Source organism: Pipistrellus hanaki (assembly GCF_964339955.1).
Source record: "Pipistrellus hanaki genome assembly, chromosome: 14".
Taxonomy (NCBI): domain Eukaryota; kingdom Metazoa; phylum Chordata; class Mammalia; order Chiroptera; family Vespertilionidae; genus Pipistrellus; species Pipistrellus hanaki.
Window position 1 is genome coordinate 52,367,804 of NC_140516.1, and position 27,253 is coordinate 52,395,056.

Consider the following 27,253-nt stretch of genomic DNA (forward strand, 5'->3'; position numbering starts at 1 on the left):
GCCTTGCGTGCGCCTCAGCCCTGGGGCCGCCTCCTGGGCTTGGGACCCTGAGCCGCCTGCTTAGATGCGAGAAGCCCTCTGGCTGTGGACACGGGTCCCGTGTGCAGGAGAGCCGCCATGCCCTTCCCGGAGGGTGGGCTTCCCGCGGAGAGCTCATCAAGCCCAGAGCGTTGATTCGCACTCGCTGTAATGGACGTGATTAGACACGAGCCCCCGTGTGCTCGCAGACAAGGCTGGATGGCAGGTGGCGGGCGGCTGCCTTACTTTTCCGAAGGGGAGTCGTCAGCCTCCCAGCGGGGCCTGTGTGAGGGCCGGGGAGGACATGTGTCGCAGGCGCGCGGTTCCTGCGCCGTGGGTCCCGGGTCCGTTCGCCAGCGGCTGCCTGGCCCCAGGGTGGGGACTGCTGGCTTTTGTCACGAGGGGGAGGAGGAGTTTATAGATTTAAAGATCACAGGCTTTTCCCTCCTTCCACCTCCCCACACCCCCCACCGCCCCCAAATTAGAATTCAAAATGTCTCTACTCCTTTCAGAACCTCAGGACTTCATGTTGTTCTGTCGTCTGTTGACTAAAGGCGGCCCTCTGTTTTTTTCTTTTACCTCCTTTATCCTGCAAGCTCTCACCCGTCACCTCCTGGGCGCACTATGGGTGTTTCACGACTTAGGAGTCACCAGCTCTGCCCTGGGAGTGACTGCTGTGCCTGCAGTCAGGACGGTGACAGACAAAGCCCCTTTCGGCTGAAGGGGTGCGCGCCACGAACTCGGGGGGAGAGGCGTCTGGGTGCCTCGCTGTAACTGCCTCCGGGGTATGTGGGTGAGCAAGGTGCCTGGCTCAGAGCCACCCGCCCCAGCGTGCTGAGGCATCAAGTCCAAGTGCACCCAGGAGGCCCTCCCCCCGGCCGGACGGTCCTCTCAGCGCCAGGCTTCTCGGCACAGCCCCGCTGCCCTTGCCCGTGGGGTGCCCCCCACTGCACGCCTGGGCTGGGGAGGCGGGCTGTGGGTTAGCGTGTCCTAGGCCACACTGTGCAGGTCCTACAAACCGGATCTGAGAACCCCCACCCCTAGGAGGGGCCCCCTGCCCTGTCCTCCGAAATGTGCCCCCGAACGGGTGAGCCCTACCCCCTCTTGAGGCCTGATCACAACTTCTCGTCACTTTATTTCACAAAGGCACCGCGACGTGCTGGCTGGGAGCCTTGATGCCAGCTTGCCATGGTGTTCCAGGCGGCCTGGCAGAACGGGCTCAGAAGGAGCAGTGCAGCCGCACTTGGCAGCTTCGGGCTGCCGGGCGCAGGTGTTGGCTGTCGCTGTAATCACCCTCTTAAAGGTCACTTAAAGGGCAGGATCCGTGGTTACACTGCAGCGACGGCAGATCACGACTGTGTGCCCGACACGCACGCGAGGGAAGATAAGTCCTACCGTTACACCGAGGGGGGAGGGCGAGGAGGGGGGCTTGGGAAACCGCTCACCAGGTCCAGGCAGGGCCGCGCTGTGAACATCTCAGGTTCATGTGAGATGGTCACCAAAAAGGTGTGCGAGAGGACGCGGTCAGGAGAGAATGTAAGACCACCCTGTGTTGTGCTGGAGCGGACAGAAATGTCCCCCAGGTAATAAACAGGGTGACAGGGCTGTGCAGGGACGCCAGGAGGGGGCGCGGTGGCGGGAATGAGGCATTGCAAGTGGACAGCTGGCTTCTGTCTGTAGACATAGAAGCAGATGTGTGTGAACGGGACACTCTCTCACGGGGAGAATGAGGGACTGTCAGACCCAGAGCCACCTGACTCCTGGGCACAAAGGTACTCCCTGCGGCGGGGCGGGTGGGAGCGATGGGGCGAGTGATGTTTGTGGAGGATTCCAGAATGCTCCGGAATGCTCCGGAAGGGGAAGAAACGGGGTGAGGTTTGCGTGGAAGGGCCCACACTCCGCAGCGGGCACTCAGTGCTGCCCCTGCCCCTGCGGGTGCCCTGGGCTGTCCTTAGTGCCCTAGGTCAGCGTCCGCGGGCCACTGGTGGTCCCTGAGGTCCCAGAGGTTGGCTATCGCCGTCCCAGGTGGCACTGTGCAGCTCCCAGACCGGGAAACCCGGCCCCTGAGGGACACCTGCCCGCTCCGGGCGTGGCTAGATCCACACGATGCTGCCACAGTGATGGGAGCTTCCAGAACGTGGCTCCTGACTTCCCGAGCGTCCCAGGAAACCGGCTTCTCTACGGATGCTGAGCAGCTCAGCCAAGATGGGCCTCTGCTATGTCAGATCTAGCCTGACCGTGGCCGAGCCCGGAAACCTGTGTGGGCGCTGTGTACGGGGGGCGGGGCGGGGCGGGGCGGGCAGCTGGGAGCCTTTGGGAGAACACTGAGGGGGCTGGTTCCTGGCGCTGTGAGGATGATCGGAGTCGGGGGGAGCGGGGAACAGCAGTCCCTGAGAACTCCCGGCTTTCCCTTCCAGATCCCAGTTCCTGTAGCCTGAGGAGGAGCGGGGGCTTCAGGGAGGCACCCGGGGAACTTCAGTTTAGGGTCTTTGTTCCCAGAAAAACATCGCCCTCCTCCTCTTCCCCGTCCTCCTCCTTCTCCTCTTCCTCCCTCCCTCGTCCCCCCTCCTCTTCTTCCTTCCCCCTCCCCCTCCCCCTCCTCCTCTTCCTCCCCCTCCCCCTTTTCATCTTCCTCCCCCTCCTCCTCCTCTCCTCTCCCCCTCTCCTCCTCCCCCTCCTCCTCCTCTTTTCCTCCTCCTCCTCCTCTTCATCACCCCTCCTCCTCCTCCCCCCTTCCTCTTCTTCCTCCCCCCTCCCCCTCCTCCTCCTCCTCCTCGCCAAGCGTGCTGGGGGTCGGGACTGCAGCCAAGCATCGGCGAGGTCCCGCCGATGGATTGTAAGGAACAGCGCCGAGCTGGAAGCCCGGGTCGTTTGAGCTGTCTGCCTAACGGGAGCCAGAACCACGCGGGCATTAATTGGTCATTAAAGAGATAAACGACCCCGAGGCCGCCCTGGGGGATGAATGGGAACCTCTCCCTATTTTTCACGAACCTCGTGTGTGTCCCATTCCCGGCCTTCCGAGACCGGCGCCGGGTTATTTAACTTCCTCTGACGGCCGGCCGCTCCATTTTTCAGGAAATGTAATTATTTTCTGGTGGCTGCGTTTGTATTTAATTTCAAAGTTTTCTCTGTTGAGCCCACCCCGTGCTTTACCCGTGGGTCTCCTCCCCGTGTGCGTGTGAGTGTGTGTGTGTGAATGTGTGTGTGTGAGTGTGTGTGTGTGAGTGTCTGTGTGTGTGTGTGTGTGTGTGTGTGTGTGTGAGAGAGTGTGTGTGTGTGTGAGTGTGTGTGAGAGAGAGAGAGTGTGTGTGTGTGTGTGTGTGTGTGTGTGTGAGAGTGTGTGTGTGTGTGTGTGTGTGAGTGTGTGTGAGAGAGAGAGTGTGTGTGTGTGTGTGTGTGTGGCCGCTGTAAGAGGGAGGCACCCCGAGTTCTGAAGCCCATTGAACCCAATGGCCCGCCCGCCAGCCGCCACCAGGTGCCTCGCAGGTCCCTTTACCGCGGTTCCGGCGCCCGGGGAGGCGCCCAAACCTGGATCCATTTCACTGGTTATCACACCACTTCCTGCCCCTTCCCAGGACCGCTTCCCTGTCCTGCGGCCACCCGGGAAGGAAGCTCTGTCTTCTGGAGCAGAAGCACCACTTCCGCCCCCACCCAGGTTGCAAGCAGGACCGTGGCTTCTCTGTCTGTTACCCACACCTGCCGAGGGGGTTAGAAAGACTCACCTGTGCGAGCACCCATTTGGGAAAAGGAGAGGCCGGAGCAGGCCTGTTAGGACTGAGCTGTGCCCCCACATTGGTACACGGGGGTCCTCACCCCCTGATCTCCTGACCTGGCCTCTGGGAGCTGTGCCCCCGTGTGTGTGTGTTAATGTCCCCCTCCCCGGCCTCCTGGCCTGTGGGTGTCACCGCGTCCCCAGCGAGCTCCCCAAACCAGTGCATTGCCTCGGTTCCGTGGTGACCTCTTAGCCTCCCTCTCCTCATCCCCCAACTCCCCCCTGACTTCCTGCCTCCTGCTCCGGGCTCAGGAGAGCGGCCGATTCTGCCCCTGCCCCTCCCCGCTCTCCTAAGACACAAGGAGAGACCACCGTTCCCGGGGAGCGGGGCCCCGGGTGGCTCCTGCTCTGCAGGTCCCAGGGCCTGTGCATGAGGCCGAGGGGCCGGGTGCGCCCTGGGGAGCAGGGCTGCTGCGCTGGCCTCGGCCGCTCTGCTGGGCTGTGCTGGGGACAGCGACATTACTCTCCCACAGCTTTGCTCCGGGAGAAGATGGGCTCATTACCCACCGGAGCACGCGCTCCGTTTACAGAAACCCCTGTGGTCCACCTGGGGACGTCGGTTTGGAAGGTACTCATTTCTGTGTTCACATTATACACCTCTGCCTGCACACTCCTCTACAGAGTGAGGGCACGTTTAGGGGTGGTGTTTGGGACAGTGCCCCGGGCTGGGGACACGGAGATGCCGGGGGGGGGGGGGGGGGGGGGGGGCCTCTCTTCTCTGCTGTCCCTGGGTTTGTACCTGGGTCGATGGCACCGAGCGGCCTTAATTATGGCCTTGGCGCAGCCCTCCCAGGGGCCAGGTTGGGGGGGGGGGGGGGGCGGTGTGTGTGTCATTATTTCACGCCTCATTTTAGAGACTGTGAGGCCCGTTTCCAGGGTGCTGGTGGTCACGCTGGAAACCATTGTGTGGCCAGTCCCTCCTCCTGCAGGCCCCTGGGCAGACGGGGCCTCTGAGCCGGGAACGAAAGGGCAGTTCTGTGACTCTTTTAAAAAAAAACCTTTGTTGTTGAGAAGTATGAGGTAGGTGCCCCTTCCCCCCTTCACCGCCCCCTCCCAGGCCTTCGCCACCCTATTGTCCGTGTCCACTGGGACGGTGTATGCACCCAAGGTCCTTGGGGATCTCTTCCCTCCTTCACTCCCCCTCCCCCGCCGCCCCGCCCTCCCCTCTGCCTCCCTCCCTCCCCGCCGAGGTTCCGCAGTCTGTTCCAGGCTCTGCCTCTGTGACTGTTTTAATGGAAAGCGTTATTAAGCACCAGAGAAGAATGCTCTTATCACCCCAGTTAATTGAATGTTCGGTGGTGACACGCACAGAACCTAAAATGCATCCTCTTCACTGTTTTGTAAATGAACGTTTAGTGCATTCAATTCCTGCCCCGTCACCACTCCATCCCATCGCCTGTTCCTAGGGGTCAGCCATCTCCCCGCCCTCCTTGCCCCCCGGAGCCTGACCGCCCGGAGCCACGGACACGTCATTTCCATGGCGTCCTGCAAGGTGTGGATGTCACGACCACGGGTTGAGAACCCCTAGCAGGGCCGCCTAAGACCATCAGGAAACACAGATATTCACATTACGATTCATAACAGTAGAGAAACTACAGTTATGAAGTAGCAATGGAAATAATTTGTGGCTGGGGGTCACCACCACATGAGGAGCTGTATTAGAGGGCCGGGCATTAGGAAGGTGGAGAACCTCTGCCTTCACAGGACACACCCGGGAAGGCGGGCACCGAGGCAGGGACAGTGCGCAGCCGAGGGGACGCTGCCAGGAGTCACGTGGACGATTCCTTCCCTTTGAAGGAATTAGCGGGGCGGCAAACGGCCCACTGCACGGGCACCAAACGCCACTGCACGGGCACCAAACCGCCCACTGCACGGGCACCAAACCGCCCACTGCACGGGCACCAAACGCCCACTGCACGGGCACCAAACGCCCACTGCACGGGCACCAAACGCCACTTCACGGGCACCAAACGCCACTTCACGGGCACCAAACCGCCACTGCACGGGCACCAAACGCCCACTGCACGGGCACCAAACCGCCACTTCACGGGCACCAAACGCCACTGCACGGGCACCAAACGCCACTGCACGGGCACCAAACGCCCACTGCACGGGCACCAAACCGCCCACTGCACGGGCACCAAACGCCACTGCACGGGCACCAAACGCCCACTGCACGAGCACCAAACCGCCCACTGCACGGGCACCAAACGCCCACTGCACGGGCACCAAACGCCCACTGCACGGGCACCAAACCGCCACTGCACGGGCACCAAACGCCCACTGCACGGGCACCAAACGCCCACTGCACGGGCACCAAACGCCCACTGCACGGGCACCAAACGCCCACTGCACGGGCACCAAACGCCACTGCACGGGCACCAAACGCCCACTGCACGGGCACCAAACCGCCACTTCACGGGCACCAACCGCCCACTGCACAGGTCCTTCTGCAATGAGCCAGCACCGCAGGAATCGCCAGCACAGGGTGGCCCACAGCGCGCAGGGCCGGGCTGCCCGGGGCCTCCTGGCCCCTCACCCCCAGCGCCCCAGGAGCACTCAGTGCCCCTCCGGTGAGGGCACCTTCCCCCCAGGGCCGGAGGGAGACAGGTCAGCACAGGCGGCGAGAACAGCGGGGCACGGGGACCCGGGGACCCGGACCCCTCTCTCCTGCACCGGTGGAAGTGCAGTCAAGGCTGAAGACAGGACCCCTTGGCTGGGCGCGGCCGAGGCCTGACTGATGCCCGGGCACCAACAGCCCCACCTGCGCACCTGCTCAGACTGAGGCACCTGGCCCCGTATTCTCATCAAAGCCCCCATAGTTACAGGTAATAAAAGGTAATATGCTAATTAGACCGAACATCCTTCGGGGCGTCATTCCAGACATCCTTCCAGACAAAGCCAGAGCCGGAGGGAGGCAGCCTGGGTCCTGGGCGCCTGCTGGCAGCGGCCGGAGAGAAAGCCGAGTCCCAGGTGCCAGAGGGAAGCCGTGCCGGCAGCCGGGGGAGGAGGCCTGGTCTTGCACAAATGTTCACGCATCGGGCCTCTGGCATTTACACAGAGTGCAGAGCCTGCCTGCCGAGGAGCAGGCACAGCGGACTGTCAGGCCTTAGAGGCCCACAGAGGACAGCGCCAGCCCTCCCGCAGGGGGCAGGGTCCTGGGCACCGCAGAAGCCAGCCGGGCCTCCGGGCTGGGAGGAGGTGCGGCCGCTCCGCCCAGCGGCCCCGGAGCCCTGCAGCCAGGGGCTGGCCGTGGCCGCGAGCGCGGGCCTACCTTCACCATGAGGGTCTGGTCCGACACGCTGCTCATCATGGCGCTGATGGACCGGAACAGCTGCAGGAGGGACTCCATGAAGTCGGCCTCGCCCTTGTTCTCGTAGAGTCTGCAAAGGAACACACCTCTGTGGCCGCGGCGCCCACCCCTCAGGGTGCCTGCGTCTCCCTGCTCAGGGTGCCGGCCGCCAGGTGCTGTTGGGTGGCAGTGAGCCTGTGAGTGACGCTCTGGGCGTCCCTGAGCCAGGAGGAGACTGCTCTGGACCCCCGGCCACAGAGACACCAGCGCCTCCGAGAAGCTGGGTTTTAATCCTGCTGCATATTGTTTCTCATTGTAACATAACCCAGTTCGTAAACCTGAAAACAGAAATGTCTGGAAAGGGAGGGGAGGAGGTGAAGACAGAGAAAGGGTGAGAGGAAGAAGGATGGAAAGACCTTCAGCTTTAATTCTAGCCCACGGAGGTAACATCGTTAATATCTGGGTGTATTTCCTGCCAGTGGTTTCATTTTGCTTTTTAAAATATTTTTATTGATTTTAGGAAAATGGAGCGAGAGAAATAGAAACATCAACGATGTTTCGCCCTCCTGCACACCCTTCCTGCACGCCCCCTATTGGGGATCAAACCCACAACCCTAGAATATGCCCTTGACCGGAATCAAACCCAGTACCCTTCAGTCCTCTAGCCGATGCTCTACCCACTGAACCACACCCGCTAGGGCCCGTCAGTGGTTTGAAACCTATAATATTACATAATGGAGGTACACAGACTCTTAATTGCCTAAATTTAACATAATTTTATAACCACCTGAGAATACCATAACAGTAAACTTGAAATCACTTTATTTTAAAGAACTGATACTAGACAAGTTCACTCATCCCGGAATGGGTGCTGGTGGGAAAAGGGGTGGAGCAGTCAGTAAGTGGGCAATGAGTAAGTTACGCCTGGGTGCCATGTCTGCAAATACAGGCTGCTCACTGTGAATAGGTTTCCTCCAGAAAGTACTTCTTAGCCGTTACTTCAAGTTGCTGTGTCATGAGGCAGCAACGCGCTTGCATTTAAAAATGCTGCAGCTCAGATGCTTTATCGACAGATACGAGTCTCCAGCCTAATTAAAAGCACCTCTCACCTGAAGACTTGTGCACCAGGCACAGCTTTGTAAACTGATAATGAATTACCCTGGAGGTATTTATCTCCATTTAAATGAGTCCCTCTGGAAAGTCAGGAAAGGTCTAAGATGTGAAACTGGGTCCCTGTCTGTCAGTGGAGGGTGTGCAAGCGGGCGGTGGCGTCAATGGCGCAGTGAGCAATTTCAATCACGGAGTTGTGGGGCGGGAACCGGGTGGGAGGGAGCTATGGGGGGGAAAGGAGAAACAATTGTAATAATCTGAGCAATAAAGATTTATTAAATTAAAAAATAAAAAATAAATAAAATCACGGGGTCATGCCAGGCCAGTGAGCTCAGTGGCTGAACGTCGCCCTACGAGCCAGGAGGTCATGGTTCCATTCCAGGTCGAGGCACAAGCCAGGGTTGCAGGCTCAATCCCCAATGCAGGGCGTGCAGGAGGCAGCAGATCACTGATCCTCTCTCATCACTGATGTTTCTCTCTCTCTCTCCCTCTCTCCCTTCCTCTCTGTAAAAAAATCAATAAAATATATTTAAAAAGAAAATACAGCTGACAGCTCGTGAAAGAAGGCAAAATCGACCTTCGAGTTCCTGCCTCGAGCCCTCGGTCTCATGACGTTGCTGCAGCCAGGCAATGGAGGGCCCTGTGGAGGCCCTGCCATCCTAGCCCGGAGGGAAGGAAGGAACGCGGAGAGGAAGAGGGAGGAGGAGGGGAAGCAGGGGATCAGGGGAGGGAAACCCCGGAGTCCTGGGAGCGCCTGCCCACCCAGCGGCGACACCTACTGGTTGAAGAGCACGCGGGAGCGCACAATGAACTTGAAGATGTACTCCAGGGCCTTCATGGCCTTGTACAGCTGCTCCGTGACGGCCGGCTTCTCCGCGTTGTCCACGTAGGTCCGCAGCACCTTCGTCAGCTTCCTGTTCGCGGCAGAAACACCCGTGAGTGAGTGAGTCCCCCAGTCACAGCACCGTGGTGCGTCCCTGAAACTATAGAACCTTGTTTGTCAGCTCTAATTTTTTTAAAGGCATTTCCCAAAGAATTATTAAATCTCTCTTCTCACTGCAACCCGCACAATTAAAATTCTGAATAAATGTCCGTGACCCCCACTGTGCGAGGCAGAAGGTAACGAACTGGTCACAATATGCTAACGGTAATGAGCCCCCACACCTACAATCGTGCCCATTTTCCAGATGAGAAGACTGAGACCCAGAGGGGTTAAGCAGCGGAGAGCTTCCACAAAGCCCAGGTGGCTGGGCTCCAGGGCTGAGCCCCTCGACCAGTGAGCAGCGTCTGGGGCCAGGTCTCCCACCCGCCCTCTGGTGTGTGAGTGTGTGTGTGTGAGAGAGACCCACAGGGCTGGGGGCCGATCAAGAGCAGTTGGGTGGACGCTGAGAATCCAGGGGAGCCACAGCTGAAGCTTTAGAACAAGAGGGAGCGCCTTCTTTAAAGAGCAGAAAGCTGCACTGACAAGTATCGCATGGACTCTTAATCCCAAGAGGCAAGCCGTGACCTCCAAACAAGCACACACCCATTCATTCATTCATTTATCCGAGGGGGAACTGTGGGGGGAGCCACCGGGGGCCGGGGGGGCAGACACCCGCCCCAATCTCTTGGTGTCATCGAACAGGAACTGAAAACATCAGGAAAGGAGAAGATCGGGGAGAAGAGAAAGAATGAGCCAAAACCAGTTTGGCTCAGTAGACAGAGCATCTGCCTTCAGACTCAAGGGTCCTGGGTTTGATTCTGGTCAAGGGCATGTGCCTTGGTTGCGGGCACATCCCCAGCAGGGGATGTGCAGGAGGCACCTGATCGATATTTCTTTCTCATCGGTGTTTCTAACTATCCCTCTCCCTTCCTCTCTGTAAAAAATCAATAAAAAAAAAAAAATATATATATATATATATATATATATATATGTATGTATGTATATATATGTATGTGTATATATATATATATATATATTTTTTTTTTTTTAAGAGAGAGAAAGAATGAATTCGAGAATGGCCAGGATGTACTCCATAACTCCGCGGGGAAGACTTTCAGCTCTGTGAGGAGGGGAACACTCTAAACAAACATTCCCCGCAGATTCGGAGCCGTGAGGAGGGGACTGCCAGTCACAGGCGAGAAGGACATGGAGAAGCCCCTTACCAGCAAGCACATGCCAATAAGCGCTCTGGTGCTCAGACACCGGAGAACTCACGTGTAGGCCAGCGTGGCGCTAAAGTGCTTCCGGATGTAGGTCTCCAGCACGGGGTTGAAGTGCTGGAACTTCCTGTCGGCGATGAGCCCGATGATGAACACCTGGGAGCCATCAGCCACGCGGTGAGAACGGTGATGCCAGCCCTCGGCATCTTCCCCGCACCCTGCGCCCTGGCCCCAGTGAACCCTGAGACGCCCGGCCAGAGGCTGGCCGGCCAGCTGACCTCTGCTCGCCCTGGACACGGCCTGTGCCCGACCAGAGTGACTGAGGGAGACCCTCCGCTCTCCCCGACCGGCCCGGACTGGATGCACAGGCGAGGCTTTGGAGGTCCCCGCGTTGGATCCCCGCCCGGCGCCCGGGTCCCGCATGCACTGCTCTTCCCGTCTGAGGGCGGAGAGCAGGCCTCTTACCAGGGCATCGAACACCAGCGTGTCGAAGGTCTCGCTCTCCGAGTTCTCCATCATGATGTTGAACAGCGCGTCCAGGGTGTCCTGGAGGAACTGCGGGGACACGGCCTGGGGTGAGCTCGGTGCCTCGCCAGCCGGACACTGAGCCCAGGCTCCGCTCTCACCCCCCTGGGCCGGGCGGGGCCACCCGGGACACTGTTCACCTCGGGGGCATTTCCAGCCGGCAGAGGCCAAGGCCAAAGCCAGAGGTCGGCGGCGTCGAAACGAAGACGTGGGTGATCTGAGTGCAGCGAGGGGCCCGGCCGCAGGGGGCGCCCCGGGTCCCCGCCCCCGGCATTTTCCACCCTCTCCTGATGTCCCCCGTCTGCTGACCAAAGGCTCGGCAGCAATTGCTTTTGTATCACGTGTCCCCGTGTTCAGATGGTAAGATCCTCACAAAGGTCAACAGGCTGCCATCTGTGACCGCCCGTGTGACTGCCAACAGGCTCTGCTGCCAAGCCCGGGCTCGTCACGGTCCGCCCGGCGTCCCTGCCGCAGTCCGCCGACAGGCACACGGTCAGCCAGAGCGGGCCCGCCGGGGCCGGGGCCTCCGGTTCCCCGTGGAGCTCGGGGCTGGAGATACGAGCACCGCGAGGGGTCCCACACACGGGCTGCGAGGGGCTTCTCCGGACAGCACCCCCACGGACAGACAGCCTCTCTCTCTCTCTCAGACTGTCCACTGCAGAACCCAATTCACCGTTCTCATGCTACAAAACAGGAGACGGTATCTTCTGCTAACTAAGTAAGTGCCGTTCTCAGTCTATAGCTCCGCTTCCGGTTTTAAATAGACAGAAGGCAGGCCTTGAATAAACGGGGACCACCCAGTCTACCGGTGTCCTTAAACAGGGGAATAGGAGCCCCGCTAAGTAAACGGGGACCCCCCTCACCCCGGGTCCTGGCTCCCTGTAACAGCCATGTGCCTGGGACACGTGGGTTCCAGGCCTGCAGGGCACATAGGACACCCCGGCCAGGCACCGTCAGGCCAGCGAGGGGAGGGGTGGGTGGGTCCCCCGGCCTGAGGGGTCCCCGGTCTGAAGGGTCCCCGGCCTGAGGGGTCCCCGGTCTGAAGGGTTCCCAGTCTGAGGGGTCCAGGTGCACACGGAGAGGAGGGAGACAGGCAAACGTTCCCGGGAGGAGCAATCGGATTTGAAAACAGGTTATTAGATCAGGGACGGGGACGGGAGAACAAGACGGGCTGGACGGCTCCTGCCCTCCCGGTGAGGGTGACAGAGCAGCAGGAACCACTGCTCCGGAGGTGACGGGACAGTCTCACTGGCTGTGCGTCTCCTGGAGTCACGTTAACGTGTTCCCCCGCTCCCTGGAGTCGGGGCGCTTACAGAGCCAGGGAACCGGGTTAGGGTGCCTGTAACTGGTCAGCGCGGGAGCCGGTGAGGACCTGGAATGACGGTCCACGCCGGGGATCCTGCGACGTTCCGAAAGTGGAACAACAGGATTTATTTGACCCAACACAGACCATATCGCCATTTAGTTAAGGCCGTTTCACGTAATTGATCTTCACAGAGATAAGACAGTCATCCTTCTGAAAGTGTGTGTACTTGTGTGTGCGTGTGTGTGTGTGTGTGTGTGTGTGTGTGTGCATGTGTGGGGGGTCGCCCTAGCCCCCTGGGCCCGCCCGCTCACCTTGACCACCTCGCCACCATCCACCTTCATGAGCTGGCGCAGGTTCTCCTGCAGCAGGCTGGTGTTGGAGCGCCACTTGAGCAGGCCCAGCAGGTCCACTGCAACGGAAGCCGATTCAGTCCCTGCCGGGGCCCCTGCCCTCCACTCGCCCCCTGAGGCCCTCTGCACGCATCTCACACCGCAGACCCAAGCCCGTTCGGAACCTTCCAGCGGCACAGGCCCCATGGAGCTGGACTCGGGACTCCCAGCTCATTCGCCGGGAACTGACCTCCACAGACCAGCCTCGAAAAGTGACCGGGGGCCTGGGACAGCCGGGGCTCCCACCCCCAGGAGGCCTGCGCATCCCAGCCTCTCCTCCCACGTCTCCGGACAAGACTCCTTTTCCATCAGATCACGTGAGGGAGCTCCCATCCTCTCAGGCTGAGGCTGCGAGGTGACAGGACTGAGAGGTGACAGGACTGAGAGGTGACAGGACTGAGGGGTGACAGGACTGAGGGTGACAGGACTGAGGGGTGACAGGACTGAGGGGTGACAGGACTGAGGGTGACAGGACTGAGGGTGACAGGACTGAGGGGTGACAGCACTGAGGGGTGACAGGACTGAGGGGTGACAGGACTGAGGGGTGATAGCACTGAGGGGTGACAGGACTGAGGGGTGACAGGACTGAGGGGTGACAGGACTGAGGGTGACAGCACTGAGGGGTGACAGCACCGAGGGATGACAGCACGTGAAAGACGTGCCCGTCCCCATGATGGCCCCATGTTCAATGCCCGGTCCTCTCTCGGTGGGACCCCGCCCTGGTCTTCCTTCTGGGGGTGGTGCTGTGTTCTCCAGCCGGGCAGCTTCATTCGGCACCGCCCGAGTCTGGTCACCTTTGACCCACAAGGGGAGCAGCCCGGCCACCCAGGAGGGGTCACCGGACACCGTCTGAGGGTGGGGCACAGCCACGCGCTGACGTGTGTCCATCAGCAAGGGGCGCCTGACCTCCCTGCTGGGGGCACTGGAAATGGCATAAAACCAGCTTTTAGAAACCCAGGAGGACGGTCATTTCCCCAAAGGCCAGCTGCGGGAGGGCACGCACAGGGGCGCTGAGTCCCAATCCGGTGGATTTCACCGTTATGCCACGCCCCCTCCCTTTGGCCAAAAAAAAAAATCCTTTCTGAATGTGAATCCGTTGCTTTATCTCCCTTTAAGGTTAATCTCAGATCAAATTCAGAGCGTGGACTTTAAATCCGAGGGATGTCACCACTCCTCGTCCCTGGACACCCACAGGGACCACCACGGAGGACAGGGGGACGGCAGCTGGCCCTCAGCAACCGGAGGCCGGCGGCGGAGGGAGGGAGACGGTCTCGGGAAGGCGCCCGCCCGCCCGCACTCACCGTTCTGCGTGAGCTTCGTGGAGCAGACGAGGGTGCCGATCTGGAAGGAGTCCTTGCTGACGGTGCAGCTGCCCAGGCTCTGCAGGCCCTTGCCCGTGGCCGCGTGGCCCTTCTCCTCCAGCTCCGCCTTCGTGGAGGGCAGGCTCAGGTACGTGGCCACGTCCTCCAGCTTCTTGGCTTCGGCCTGCGGGGCAGGGCGATGGGTGCCGCCATCAGCACCCACAGCTCTGCTTTCCCCTCCCTCGCTGTCCCTCCTCTTTTTAGCCATCGTGGTATCTGCTCTTTATCGCCTGCTAAACTGTTTATCCTAATGATCTCTCTGACTCCTGCAGAGCAATCCTCGCTAACAAGAGTGTTTCTTTACTCAGCACTTGATGTGTTCTGCAGAGCACCTCCTCTCGGGAGCAGCGGGCAGGCGGGTCAGGGGATGTGAGCGTTTGCCTAACCCCGGACAGCAGCTGCCCCCGAAGGTGAGACGTGGCTCAGGCCAGACGCCCGGGAGGGAATGGAGCAGCAGCCTCAGCAGCCTTGCCCATCCCCCCTATCCTCCCTGGCTACCTTATCCTGCCCCCCTCCTATACATTATCCCGCCCCCTCCATACGTTATCCCACCCCCCCATACGTTATCCCGCCCCCTCCTCTACGTTATCCCGCCCCCGCCTATACGTTATCTCGCTCGCCTACCTTATAGACGATGAGGTCATGCTCGCCGTCTCGCAACGTTGTGCCATCATATCGCATCAGCTTCACGAAGGCCAGGGCAAATATCTTCTCCGACTTGTCCTTGGCTGCAAAGACAAGGGATCGCATCAACCTGTGAGTGTGCATGATTCCCACCAGCGTCTCAGGGAGGCGCGTGCTGGGGGGACTAGATGCTGACGAAGAGGGAAGGGCCTGGGCCCAGGAAGATGCGGAAGAAGAGCCTGCAGGCCCGGGAACCAGGAGTGACCCTGGTCCAGTGATACCAATGAGCCCGAGGGCTCTTATATATAGAGACACACGCCCGTGGGGGCAGGCAGGGTCTGGACACAAGGCCATGGTCAACGGCAGCCGGAGGGGCAGACCATTCACTGCGAAAGCTGGCCTTCGATGGGAAACACAACATTGGCCGGTTCCTGCCTGGCCCCATGCACTGACATTGACCACAGGCAGCCGGGGGGGGGGGGGGGGGGGCCTGAGCGGGGACTCTGTCTCCTGGCAGGACCATGCTTCCGCCAGGCGCTGCACGAGAGATGCAGTCTCTCCCCGCCAGCGAGCGTCTGCTGCGGTCCCGCGTGACCCGCCGTCTAAGAGCGTGTGAACGAAAGGCCAGAGCTCAGAGGGGAGAGGAGCAGACGCCACCCACCCTGAGTCAGGAGCTGAGAAAACATGTCTCATCAGCCTTTGCACTCTGGTGTTCTTCAGTATCCGGCACATAGAAGGTGCTCAATGAATGCTGATTTAGATAAATGAGTAAACGATGGACGAACCCAGTGGTCCGCAAACTCTTTAGCCAACAGAGCCAAATATCAACAGGACAACGATTGACATGTCTTTGGAGAGCCACATTTTTTAAACTTAAAGTTCTTCTAACGCCACTTCTTCAACATAGACTCGCCCAGGCCGTGATCTTTTGTGGAAGAGCCACACTCAAGGGGCCTAAGAGCCGCACGTGGCTCTCGAGCTGCAGTTTGCCAACACCACTGGACTAACCAAATATAACAAAAGTAAGAGATGTACCCTAGGAATGGAAAAAAGCCCTTTGCAAAAGGGCACTCTAGAGTCTAGAGTCTAGATAGACAACGTGAAATATCGTAGCATCCGGGTGAAAAGATCAGACTCTTCCACGTGTGAGCTGAGGTGAAGAAAAAGTAAAAGAAAAGCGTGTCCCTGTGCGAGCAGCGTGAGTGGCAAACACACGTGCCCACCCCCGTAGGCCGGGGCCTCCCCTGATCTCACTATCGAGCGGCACCGAATAAAAACATGTCCTTTTTCTGGTAACATGTACGTCTGCCCAGCAAGGGACCACGGCACTTGTTCCCCGCTCGTCAGCAGCTGTTACGGGGCAGATTCCAACCTGACAGAGTGTCAGGGGCCACGGAGGGCCACGTGCTGCCAAAGCAGGCCCAGCGGCCCCAGCGACAAGGCCCCCTCTAAGCTGGGGGGGAGGGGTGACGTCCGCTCCCCGCAGGCTGGGCCCAAAGCCACGCATCCGCCGGCTCCCCCGTAACACACGAGCCGCGGCTCTGGAATTGCTAACGAGCTGCCGGAGCCTGTCAGAGAGTTCCAGCAGCAGCACCCGCCCCAGGCCGAGGGCGGAGCCAGCCTGAGAAAGCCCGGCCGCTCCCTCTGGGGGGAAAGCAGCTCACACTGTGCGGGGAGGGGGGGCGCTCAGTGTGGCCCCCGGTCCTCCCGCTTCTGACCAGGTGTGTGCAGCTGGGGCCGCGGGAGAGGCCCGGGCCGCGCCATCCCAGCAGCCGAGGCTCGGGTGGCTCCGGAGACAGCTCTGGATGCGCCGCACGTGCCCGGGCCCCACACTCCGCGGCCGGGAGACTTCGTTAATTACACGATGTGTCATCCGCGGCCGGTGATAGCATCTTTCTATAATGAGCACTTAAAACTGACAGGAAAACAAGGATCCTGGAAATTAAAATGCCACAGAAGGTACCCCTCCGCCCTCGTGTGATTTGTTAATTAGGGAGAATGAACTCGCTGTGAGGGGGAGCGAGCTCGCATTCCGAGACGAGACCTCGGTGGATTCAAGAGCCGTGCCCCCCCCCCCACGCCCCTCCCTACTGCGCCCCTGCAGCCCCCATGGCTGCGCGCTGGCCAACTCCCGCCCTGCTGTTCCACGCGCGCTGGGAGCCGGCCCCACGGCCTTGGCCGAGAACATGCCTGACCCCAAAGCGTACCCCAGGCCTGTAACCCCCCCCACCCCCCTGCTCACCCCACTCCTGCTCACACGGTTCCCCAAGATGCCCCTCTCTCCTTGGCTCTTACAAGCTAACCTCGGCCCTCGACTCAACCCCCAGTTCTGCAGGAGAACCCGCTCCATGAGCTGTGTATACAGCAGGTGCCAAATAAAGACAGGCGATGAATGTGACCTGGCTACACACGGGCCGGGTCTGACCCAGAGCCCTTCCCGGATTGACGAGGGGACTGTGGGGCCCTGGGAGGGGACCGCACCTCGGTCTCCTCTTCTGCGTGTGGAGTTGTGACCATGTGGAACGCACGAGGGACTGCTGTGAGGACTAATTACATGGCACAGACACCTCCGGGCCGGCAGCACCGCAGAGCACAGCGAATGTCAGGGAACATCCGTCCGTGGCTGTGCGTACCCAGGGCCGGCCGGCGGGGGGCGCACACCATTAGCAGAGCCGGGCCGGCTCCCGGGGGCCTGGATGTGGCCCTACAGCAGGCTGCCGTGGTGGGCAGGGTTCCCCAAGCTGCCCAGCCTGCACCCCCGCTTCTCCCACTGGACATGAACCCTGACCCTTTTCGCCGGACCCAGCTCTGCTTCAACACCGGGGCCACCCCGACAGGCCTTACGGGGTTCAAGGCCGCACACAGAGCAGGAAGGAAGAGCGGGTTTGGAAATCTCCTCCCACCTCAGTGCCTTCTCTGATGGATGGACCAGCCAAAACGGAGGAGGAGAGGGATTCAAAAGAGCAGCAAGGAGCTGCGCCTCCTCAGAGACGTTCGGGAAGACAAAGAAGGTCTCCTAATACGGCCTCAAGGAAGGAGTCGTTAACGTTCCCCAGGACGGGAGCTGAAGACCTCACTGGGTTTGGGAACCAAGTTCCAGAACTACCCAGAACTTTCCAGAACAATCCAGAACCAGGGCAGCCCCCTGGCCTGCCCCTAGGTTTCCCAGGATGCGCAGCGGTCACTCACAGTCCTGCGAGGAGCGGTGGCGGAAGGTGAAGCGGAGGTGGCTGCGGTTGACGTCCTCGATGGGGATGGCCACCTGCGGAGGGAGAGCGGAGGGTAGACCGCGGGCACCACGTCCTCCAGGGCAGCGCTGTCCCCGGAGGCGCCGGGGAGGGATGCCCAGCCCCCCGGGGTGTTTTCCGAGCGAAGGCAGGGCCTTTGGAACACGAGGGGACCCCGTACAGCTGCCCGGGCCTCTGTGAGCCCTCAAGCTTCTCTAAAGGCTCTGGCCCTGCCGTTAGGGTGCCGTGTTTAAAAGCCGACGGCTTTCTCCTTGGCCTGACCCCTGGCGTCTGCACCCCCGGCGGCTGCGGGACGGGATGGAAGTGTCCCACTGTGACTCACAGTGGAAGCACACAGAGGGAACACACGGCCCTCAGCCGAGACTGCCCTCACCCACCGCACATGAGCACCCCCTGCTGCGGGCACCCTAAGAGGTGGGGGCCAGGGGACGGCCGTCTCCCTGCACAGCCTCTCTCCTCCACTGGCCTAAGGACAGCATTCACACAGAACCGGGCCCGGGAGAGACACATCGCGGTCTCCAGGGACCGCCCATGTGTCTCCATGGCCCTGCCTCTGTCCAAAGGGAACGGAGGAAATGTATTTCCAAGAAACGCCCGCGTGGCTCCTTAGCGACCTCGCCTGACGTGGCGGGCGGCTCAGGATGCCCTCCGCGGGCGGCCCCCGGGGGCAGGAGGGGACTCCCCTCGGCTGCGAATGAGCATTTCACCACGAACCCCGCGGGATGAAGGGCCACGGCCACGGTACCTTCACAGTCTCGAACCAGCGCGGCTGCTTGACCTGGTAGTAAATCACGGACTTGTACTCGGAAATGGCCCCGTCGCCGGCCCCCGGGAAGATCACGTGCTGAGAGAGGGCACAGGACCCCATTAGGTCTCCCCAAGCCCGACCCACATCCGTCTCCCCTCCTCCCTCCCCCGGAGCCGAGCCTGAGGGAGGAGAGTGCCCAGCGGGTGCCCATCACCCACTGCCGATGGCTCGATCCCAGCGACACAGGGCCCATCCATCCGCTCCCCTCGGCCAGCATCACCCGCTCCCCGACCTGTAGGGGCTGTCACCTGGGACTGCCGTCCTGCACCCTGCTCTCCCTCACCCCTAATGACGCCCACAGCAGGGCTGCGGGAAGCCAGACCCCCAATAAAGGGCTACAGACAACATCAGGTGGTAACACCCCCTGCCGGGTGTCCCCAGCGTGAACACTGACCACTGGGCAGTGCCCACGGGGACAGGACACAGAGCCACCCAGAGAGAAAGGTGTCCCTCCTCCTGGCAGAGCTGGGCCCCACGTGCACTCACAGGGCACTGCCCTCAGCCACGGGCCACAGAGTCAGCGTGGCGGGGGCTGGGACATCTGCCATGGCATGGCCTCCAGTCACCAGAGGAGGCCACAGCCTCTGGGCACTTCCCAGGACCCTGTGTCCTGCAGCTGCTGTGGCCACGCAGGTGGGGGCCTTGGTCCCACCCCCTCCTGGATGACTCCGCGCTGTTACAGCTCCACCTCTGACCTGAACAGGCGAATTGCTTTCTCTGGACCCCAGTTCCCTCCTGTCCCCAATGGAGGCCACCGTGGTATCTGAGCTTCCAGGCCGCTGCCGGGCCCCGGGGAGCCCGCGACTGGGCAAGCAGGAGCGGGGAAGGCAGACCCAGGCCCCGCCCAGGAGCAGGAGCAGGTCTGTGCAGAGCTGAGGTCAGAGGTGAACGCGTGGAGAGCCATACCAAAGGCTGCGCATTAGCTCGGCCACAGTCAGTACCTCCAGGCGCTTGCCGTCCTCGTCGTACACGGACACTGTGACCTCGACGTTTTTGGCCGTGGTTTTGCTTCCTTTGTCGAAATCTCCTTGGACCAAGGTCACGTAGATGTCATTTCGAACATCACCTGCGGGGAGGGGGAGAATTGTACCTTGAAAACAATCTACCCATCATCCACTGTGTAACTGGGAGTTCAGCGGAAGGGTCTAACTCGTTAGCGCTCCTAGCAGGGCGCTATAAATACTGCATTAGAGCCCTGGCCGGTGTGGGTCAGGGGATAGAGCGTCGGCCTGCGAACAAAAGGGTCCCAGGTTCGATTCCGGTCAAGGGCAAGTGCCTTGATTGCGAGCACATCCCCGGTGGGGGTGTTTCGGAGGGAGCTGACTGATGTTTCTCTCTTATTAATATTTCTAATATTTCTAACTCTCTTGAACTCTCCTTTCCTCTCTGTAAAAAAAAATATATATATACATATATATATATATTTTTTAAATCAATAAAATATATATATATTTTTAAAAATACTGCCTGGGGCCGGGGACCAGGGAGGCATCAGGAGAGAAGCCTTCTTCTGCCTGGTTCTCCCTCCCTCCTAGGGGGCAGCTGCCCTGCCCGGAGGCTGAACGGGGACAAGGAGCAAGAGAGCAAAACAGCCCTGGGGGTCTTTTTAAGGGAGAGGGAGACAGAAGCATCGATGATGAGAGAGAATCACTGATGGGCCGCCTCCTGCACGCCCCCCACTGGGGATGGAGCCCGCAACCTGAGCCTGTGCCCTGACCGGGAATGGAACCCTGGCCTCCTGGTTCGTAAGACCCCTGAGGCCCAGATGTCTTATTTTTTTTTTTATTCAAGTGTAGTTGGCACATAATACAGAACTGTGCGATTTACAGTGAGATGGGACTTAAATTGTGCAAAAAAAAAAGCAACTAATGAGCTCGAGACACGCCTGGCTCCGAGCACATGGGAGGCCCCGGGAACAGCCCGACAGGGAGGACTTAGCGAAGCTTCGTTAGCAGCGTGATGCAGGGGAAGCCTCGCACCCGGGACCGCTCCTGGCGTCCGGCAGCCATACCCCGGTGCCCACCCTGTCCCCCGGGGGACACGGGAACCGGTTCGTTCCGAGCAGCACAGAGCCCGCGCTGGGCCAGAAACAAGGATCCCTTAGGAAGCCGTCTTGTTTTCCTTGGTGGCGGTGCTTTCTGTCTACTCTGCTTTTCGTGTGCCCGAGTACATTAAGCTTCCATTTAAAAGTCATTACGACCAGAATCCCGGCGGCCGCGGGGGCAGCCGAGGCAGCTGCTGGGGATGGAAGAGCGCACCGGGACCCTGACCCTGAGCGCCCTGAGAAATGACAGGGTGCAGGGCGGGCTGGAGGCAACAGCTGCGGGCCCAGGACCTGCCAGCAGGGAGCTGTGCCACCGGGGACAGCCACTTAGCCACCCACGGCTACTGGTCTCGTCCGAGAGGCAGGGTGGGCTGTGGGGTCCCTCAGCCCGAAAGGTCTGCCGAGGCACAGAATAACCCCGAAGGGTGTCCTCGGCCCACAGAGGCCCCGGCAGCCAGAGGACCGCCACGGCTGGGAGGTGGTCAGATGTCAAGGGCCCTCTCCCGCTGGCCCGGAGAAGCCCACTGCGGGGTCCCCAGAGGCAGACCCACAGGGGCTCACAAAGAGGCCGTGGCACTGCCCCAGCTGCTGACAGAAGGCTCAGGGTCGCCCTGGCAGTTTGGCTCAACGGATAGAGCATCAGCAGACTAAAGGGTCCTGGATTTGATTCCTGATCAAGGGAACAGGCCCAGGTTTCGGGCTCGATCCCCAGTGCGGGGCGGGCAGGAGGCAGCCGATCCGTGATTCTCTCTCATCGTTGATGTTTCCATCTCTCTCTTCCTCTCTGAAATCAATAAAAGTATATTTAAAATAATAAAAAAAGAAGGCGGCTCAGGCTCCCGGGCTGGGATGCTGGCAGACGCTGATTCGCCCTCTGGTCCCTGTTCCTGTGCCCTGAACAGTTGCCCCTCCACCCTCCCAGGTCGCCGTCACCAAGAGCGGCCGCCGCCCTCGGCCTGACCCGCAGCACCTGCCTGCGGAGACGACACTGAACCGTGCAGAGGTCACAGCCCCGCGCGGCCTCTGCCGGCCGGGCTCCGCGGTCCCTGTCCACGTACTGCTCACAGTCGGCACCGCGGCAGGAGCGCTCTTACCCGGCATGATGATCTCGGGGAAGCCCGTCTTCCGGGCCACGGCCGTGGTCCTGTCCACCAAGTGGGGGAACTCCTTCCTGATCTGATGGATGTCCCCGGGGAGCAGCTTCAGAGTGACCCACAGGCCTAGGGAGACAACAGGCACGTCAGTCACGTCCTAGCTCGTCCATGTTTCAAAGAGGCATCGCAAACCAACTAAACGAGCGAGCAGCTTCCAGCTCCTGACGTGAGGCTGGGAGAGAAGCGGTCGTGTGTGAGGAGGAGGGCAGGAGAGGGGCAGGAGGCGGCACTGGCCAGGGCATCGCCGGCGTCTGACTGGCTGGGGTGCAAACCCCGCTCGGCTGGGGCCGCAGGACAGGCGTGCACGCGGACAGCTCTGAGCGCCAGCTCTGCCAGAACCGGAGAGGCTGCTGAGCTCACACGCAGGGTAAATGATGAGGTAGCATTTGGGGGGTGGGGGGCTGGCCCGTAGGGCTGGCCCTGTCCCATGGGGCTGGCTCTGTTGGTCCCGGGGGGGCTGGCCCTGTCCCATGGGGCTGGCTCTGTTGGTCCCGGAGGGCTGGCCCCGTCCCGTGGGGCTGGCCCCGTCCCGTGGGGCCGGCCTGGTGGTGGTCCACAGCCCAGCGCTCTGCCGCCCACCGTCCAAGCTCGGATGCTGCCCAGCAGTTTGGAACTTGGGGTACGTGGAGCTGGGAATTTACCTCCCACGTTCTCCTCTACTGTCCCTCTTGGGAGAATGAGAAGTGAAAGCTTCTGAGCTGAGACTCGATGGGCAAGCGACAGGCAGGTCCGGTCACCTCTGAGCACACAGACTACGGGCCCTGCCCAGCAAACAGCAGCTAATTCTGTGCGGTGCTCCCGGGCCACGGCCCTCCCCGCTCTCCCAGAATGCACTGGGCAGGGAAGCCCTGAAGAATGCTCACTTCTAGGGTGAGGCCAACCTGGCCCGGGTGCCTTTTGGTTCAGAGGCCCTGGTTCTCCCTAGAAAACCAGGGAATGCGCTCCTCTGTCTGCTCTCACTGTGACCGTGGATGCCCCCTGCCCTTGGGCTCACGGAACTGGGCCCAGGACCAGCGCTAAGGCCTGTGGGGCCCCAGGTTTGGGCCAGAGCCCACTGATACTGACAGAGGTAGGCTGGGGTCCTCTCTCCTAGAAATGGTCTGCTAGCCAGTACCCTCTTCCTGTGGCTAAAATAGTTCAAGTTCATCAACGCGGAGGGCCCTAGAGCAGGAGAGCGGGGCAGCCAGGGGCCTGGCACCCAGCGGACAGGGGCTCCAGAGGAAACAGCGGGGCTTCCAGAGGGCTGTGAGAGGCCGACGCCTGGTCAGCTCCACTCACTCTCACTGGTGACGGCGGCAGAGCTGGTGGACATGATGAGGATGGTAATGATGGTGAGGAGGAAGAGGAGGAGGTGGTGGTGATGATGGTGGCTGTGGTTGAGCCTACACCCGTGAACCAGGAAGTCACGCTTTGATTCCCGGTCAAAGCACATGCCTGGGGCGCAGGCTTGATCCCCAGGAGGGGGTCTGCGGGAGGCAGCCGATCGATGTTTCTCTTTCACCCGTTTCTCTCTTCCTCTCCCTATCCCTTCCTCTAAAACCTCTGAACATCAACACAAACATATTTTATAAAAACACAGGTGCCTGGGCCCACCCCAGAGACTGACTTAAAAAAAAAAAAAAAAAGAGGCTCTGCCTAGAGAGGTTCCATTTCACGGCGCTGGGCTGGAGTCTCTGTTTCATGGATGTTCCCAGCGAGACGGCAGTCCACACCCAGAGAGCCAAGGTCCCGCTCCGGCTGAGGGTGGGCTCTGCGGACCAACTCACTCTCTCCCTTAGAGCGATGTGGCCTGAGTCAGGGGGACCGTCCCTCAGAAGTCACTGGCACAGGCACTGACGCGGCTCGCTAGCCGATGCATCGGGTTGCTCGCGCAGCGCTAGGAGTTCACGGGAAGCCCACATCGCATCAGGGGCTGAGAGGCGGACGGGGCCTGAAGCAGCCTCAGGTCGGAGGGCTCTGAGGTGCCTTCCCCTGGGCCGGGCAGGGCCTGGGTAAACAGTTGTTTCCCGGGGCCTCCCGTCCGCCGAGTGCCAGCTGTCACCCGCCGAGGCGACTGATTCATTGCCTCTGCCAACAGAAGGGCAGCTGCTGGGGAGCTTGTCAGCGTGGGATGAAAAATGATGAGTGTGGGACGGGCGGCGGGAAGGAGAAATCCCTCCATCACCACACTGAAGGGGAAGGAGGGCAAATGAGCCCACAATCTCGAAGGGGGGAGGGCAAGGGGGATGAGGGGGCGTCTCAGAAAACAAAGTGGCAGCCATTAGGACGACACCTGCGAGGAACGCGGTGACAGGGGCACATGTGGAGGCGGGTTATGTCGAGCGTCTCGTGTTTCTCTCAACAGTAAGTGAAATAACAGCTGAGACAGTTACTGTAGACTCTCTCCCGTGAGGCCAGTAAAATGATTAGGATGAAAGGAGCGGCTGGTGAGACTGAGGAAGGCAAACAAATGAGTCGCTTCTAGTCTCATCAACTCCCATTTCCAAAGGTTTCATTGTTTCCCACTGCTGAGCCCTCACATCAAGAAAGTTGGCTCTTAGCAGTGCTCACAAGGGTGATCAGCAAGAAAAGCTTCATAATGCTGTACATCAGGCAAACGACCACAGATGTTATCCCAGCTGCCATCATCACTATCATCAACATTGTCATCACCATCACCACCACCATCATCATCAGCACCATCATCACTATCATCCATTTCTCTACTCACAATCATCATTACTATCATCACCATCACCATCAACATCACCATCCTCTTCTTCCTCATCACCAGCACACCATCATCATCACCACAATCACCATTCTCCTCCTCCTCACCATTATCACCATCATCATTACCACCATCACTTATCATCACCATTCTCCTCCTCTTCCTTCTCCTTCCTTCCCATCATCACCACCATCATCATCACCACCACCACCACCATCATCATCTCCATCATCACTAACACCATCAACATCACCATCACTATCATCACATCCTCTCCTTCCTCCTCCTTGTCACCATCACCACCATCACTAGCATCACCATTCTCATCCTCCTCCTCCCCTCACCATGATCACCCACGCCATCACAATTGTCATCATCTTCATCATCTTTGTTATCATCATCATCATCATCATCACCATCGCACGATCGTCATCAAACTAAAATGCAAACAGCACAGCACTCTCCAAACTCAAGCAAGTGGACATTTACAGAAACAACACCGCAGAATACGTACCTTGACCCTTGTGGTTGACCTCCTTGGCAGCAATGACTTTGTTTATAACAGTCTGAAGGAAGTCACTCTCCCCTGCCACCCTGGGTGAGAAACGGGATGACATGTTCAGCGGCTTGTGTCGAATGGCGTCGTCCAACGCGAGCCTGGAGGGCACGGGACGACCAAGACCACAGGAGACAGAGGGGCACAGAGACCCGGAGGCCACGGAACAAGGGAGCACAAGAGATCAGCATCACCGGGTGCGAGAGAGTCGTCATGAGCCAACGCACGACAGAGGACGGGAGAGGTGACAAGAGAGACAGGAAAGAGCATTGATCAGGAAAACGCTGAACCACACGAGAAAAGTAAAGCCAACGGGGCCGACCCTCTCCCCGGGAAGTCAGCGGGCACCAGACCCACCCCCCCTGCTCCGGGGCAAGGAAAAGGGGGCTAATCTGGAAGGATGCGGTCGGATGGCATTTAACCCCAAGGAAACATGTATGGACAGCTCTTCCCTGTCAATCAAGCTGGAGCCTAGCGTAGGTCAAGGGGAAAACGCAATATCAATATCAAGATTTTTATTTTTTTTAAAGGACCCAGCCACCTAATTTCTTAGGAAGCGTGGGGGGTCCCCACTCGGGTGGTGCTCCAAAAGGCCGCGTGCTCAGTGTGACGAGAACGGCACTGTCTCAGAGAAGCCAGCGACCACCCCGGAAAGTAAAATCGTGGCACACGTATGGATGTGAGCCCCGGCCGGGGGGGCTCAGCGATTAGTGTCGGCCTGTGGGCCAAAAGGCGGAGGGTTCCGTTCCCGGACAAGGATTCAAGGTTTGATCCCCGGCCGGGGTCAAGGTGTGGGTGGGTGGCAACCAATCCATGTATCTCCCTCATGCACATCAATGTTTCCCTCCCTTCCTTCTATTCTCTCTCAGAACCGATGGGAAAATATCCTCGGTGAGGATAGAACGTAGTAAGTAGGATGGGCCCATCCATGTTTTCGGGCTCAGGAAGGAGGACCCGCTCACAGACGCTGCACCAGAACCAAGAGAATAAATACAAAGGAGCCAGCGTGTGCAGAGACAGGCGGAGTGGCACAGCAGGGACACTACGCAACGAGCGAGGAAATAGACATCGTGTGCATAATGTTCACCGTCATTTCTAGAGCCAGCGACGGGTGCCATTCATCACTGAGCCCCCACTCCCCAGGAGAGCTGAGGCCTGTTTACACTGACCGGACAGACAGAGAGAGAGAGAGGAGAGAGAGACGGACTGCGCTTCCCTTCCCTACACTCACCCTGCCACATAATCAATCAGCTTTAATGGAGCAAACACCGGTTTCATTAGCATGCCTCTCCCAAGGAGCGGGTTTCGTCGCTCGTTTGGCTCTAAAAGCGTGTGCTGTTTGTTCCCGATGCTGCAAATATCAATCTGCACGCGATTAGCCTCCTTTAACGGGGCGAGGAGTTTCAAATCACAGGAAGAGCTCACTTATAATAACGTTTTGAAGCGGGTGTCTCGCTCAAGGACAGAGGAAGAGGGCAGCACCGCGCTGGCTCGCGTAGCGGGTTAACACGTCCCAGGGAACCTGAGATCGGTGCATCCACAACGCAAAGCCCAACCCCCCACCTTTCCAACCAGGAGCCCATGTTCTGCTCTTTTCCCCCTATTTTTCTCCCAGAAGGCATGGGCAGGCAATGGGTAATTCCCACTAAATGCTACGACTGGGCCTCAGGACGCCCCGAGGTCTCATATACGCAACAGCATTTGAAAGAGAACTGGGCAGCCAGGCCCGTATGGCTCAGTGGTTGAGCATCGACCCATGAACCAAGAGCTCACCGGTTCCATTCCTGGTCAGGGCTCATGCTGGGTTGTGGGCACCATCCCAGTAGGGGGCATGCAGGAGGCAGCCTATCAGTGAGTCTCTCTATTCTGCTCTCTTCCTCTCTCTCTCCCCAAATATCCATAAAACATATTTTTAAAAAATAAAAGAGAACTGGGCTGCACTCTTCCCATGGGTGAAGGAAGCAGCTTAATATCATCTTGTATTTGACCTCTATAGCTGCCCGTGTTCAAAAAGGACACCCCTTGGGCACGAAGGAAACTTCTAGATTGTGCAGAGGCTTCCTTTGTAACGAGATGCATTGGGTGTGATTCCAGAGCAGCTCCGCCCATGGCATCTCCTGCAATGGCGGAAATGCCCAAATCTGCGCTGACCCATGTGGCCGCCGCAGCCGCACGCAGCACTGGACACGTTAAA

The 27,253-nt window shown here is 59.6% G+C and overlaps 1 protein-coding gene across 4 annotated transcripts in view; it reads right to left on the reverse strand.

Annotated features, from left to right (window-relative positions):
• Nucleotides 1-27,253, reverse strand: part of DOCK1 (dedicator of cytokinesis 1) — a 200,191-nt gene that overhangs the window by 136,787 nt on the left and 36,151 nt on the right. For 2 of the 4 annotated variants that reach the window (XM_084904416.1, XM_084904414.1), the window contains exons 12-23: nt 25,018-25,097; nt 21,734-21,859; nt 19,537-19,661; nt 18,533-18,631; nt 17,729-17,801; nt 14,540-14,643; nt 13,856-14,039; nt 12,477-12,574; nt 10,800-10,889; nt 10,390-10,490; nt 8,972-9,106; nt 7,065-7,173 (exon numbers count right to left, since the gene is read on the reverse strand). In XM_084904416.1, the coding sequence (XP_084760542.1) occupies nt 7,065-7,173; nt 8,972-9,106; nt 10,390-10,490; nt 10,800-10,889; nt 12,477-12,574; nt 13,856-14,039; nt 14,540-14,643; nt 17,729-17,801; nt 18,533-18,631; nt 19,537-19,661; nt 21,734-21,859; nt 25,018-25,097 (1,324 nt within the window). Of the gene's footprint in view, nt 1-7,064; nt 7,174-8,971; nt 9,107-10,389; nt 10,491-10,799; nt 10,890-12,476; nt 12,575-13,855; nt 14,040-14,539; nt 14,644-17,728; nt 17,802-18,532; nt 18,632-19,536; nt 19,662-21,733; nt 21,860-25,017; nt 25,161-27,253 lie in introns of all 4 variants that reach the window. The other 2 variants (XM_084904415.1, XM_084904413.1) reach the window with 1 other exon arrangement.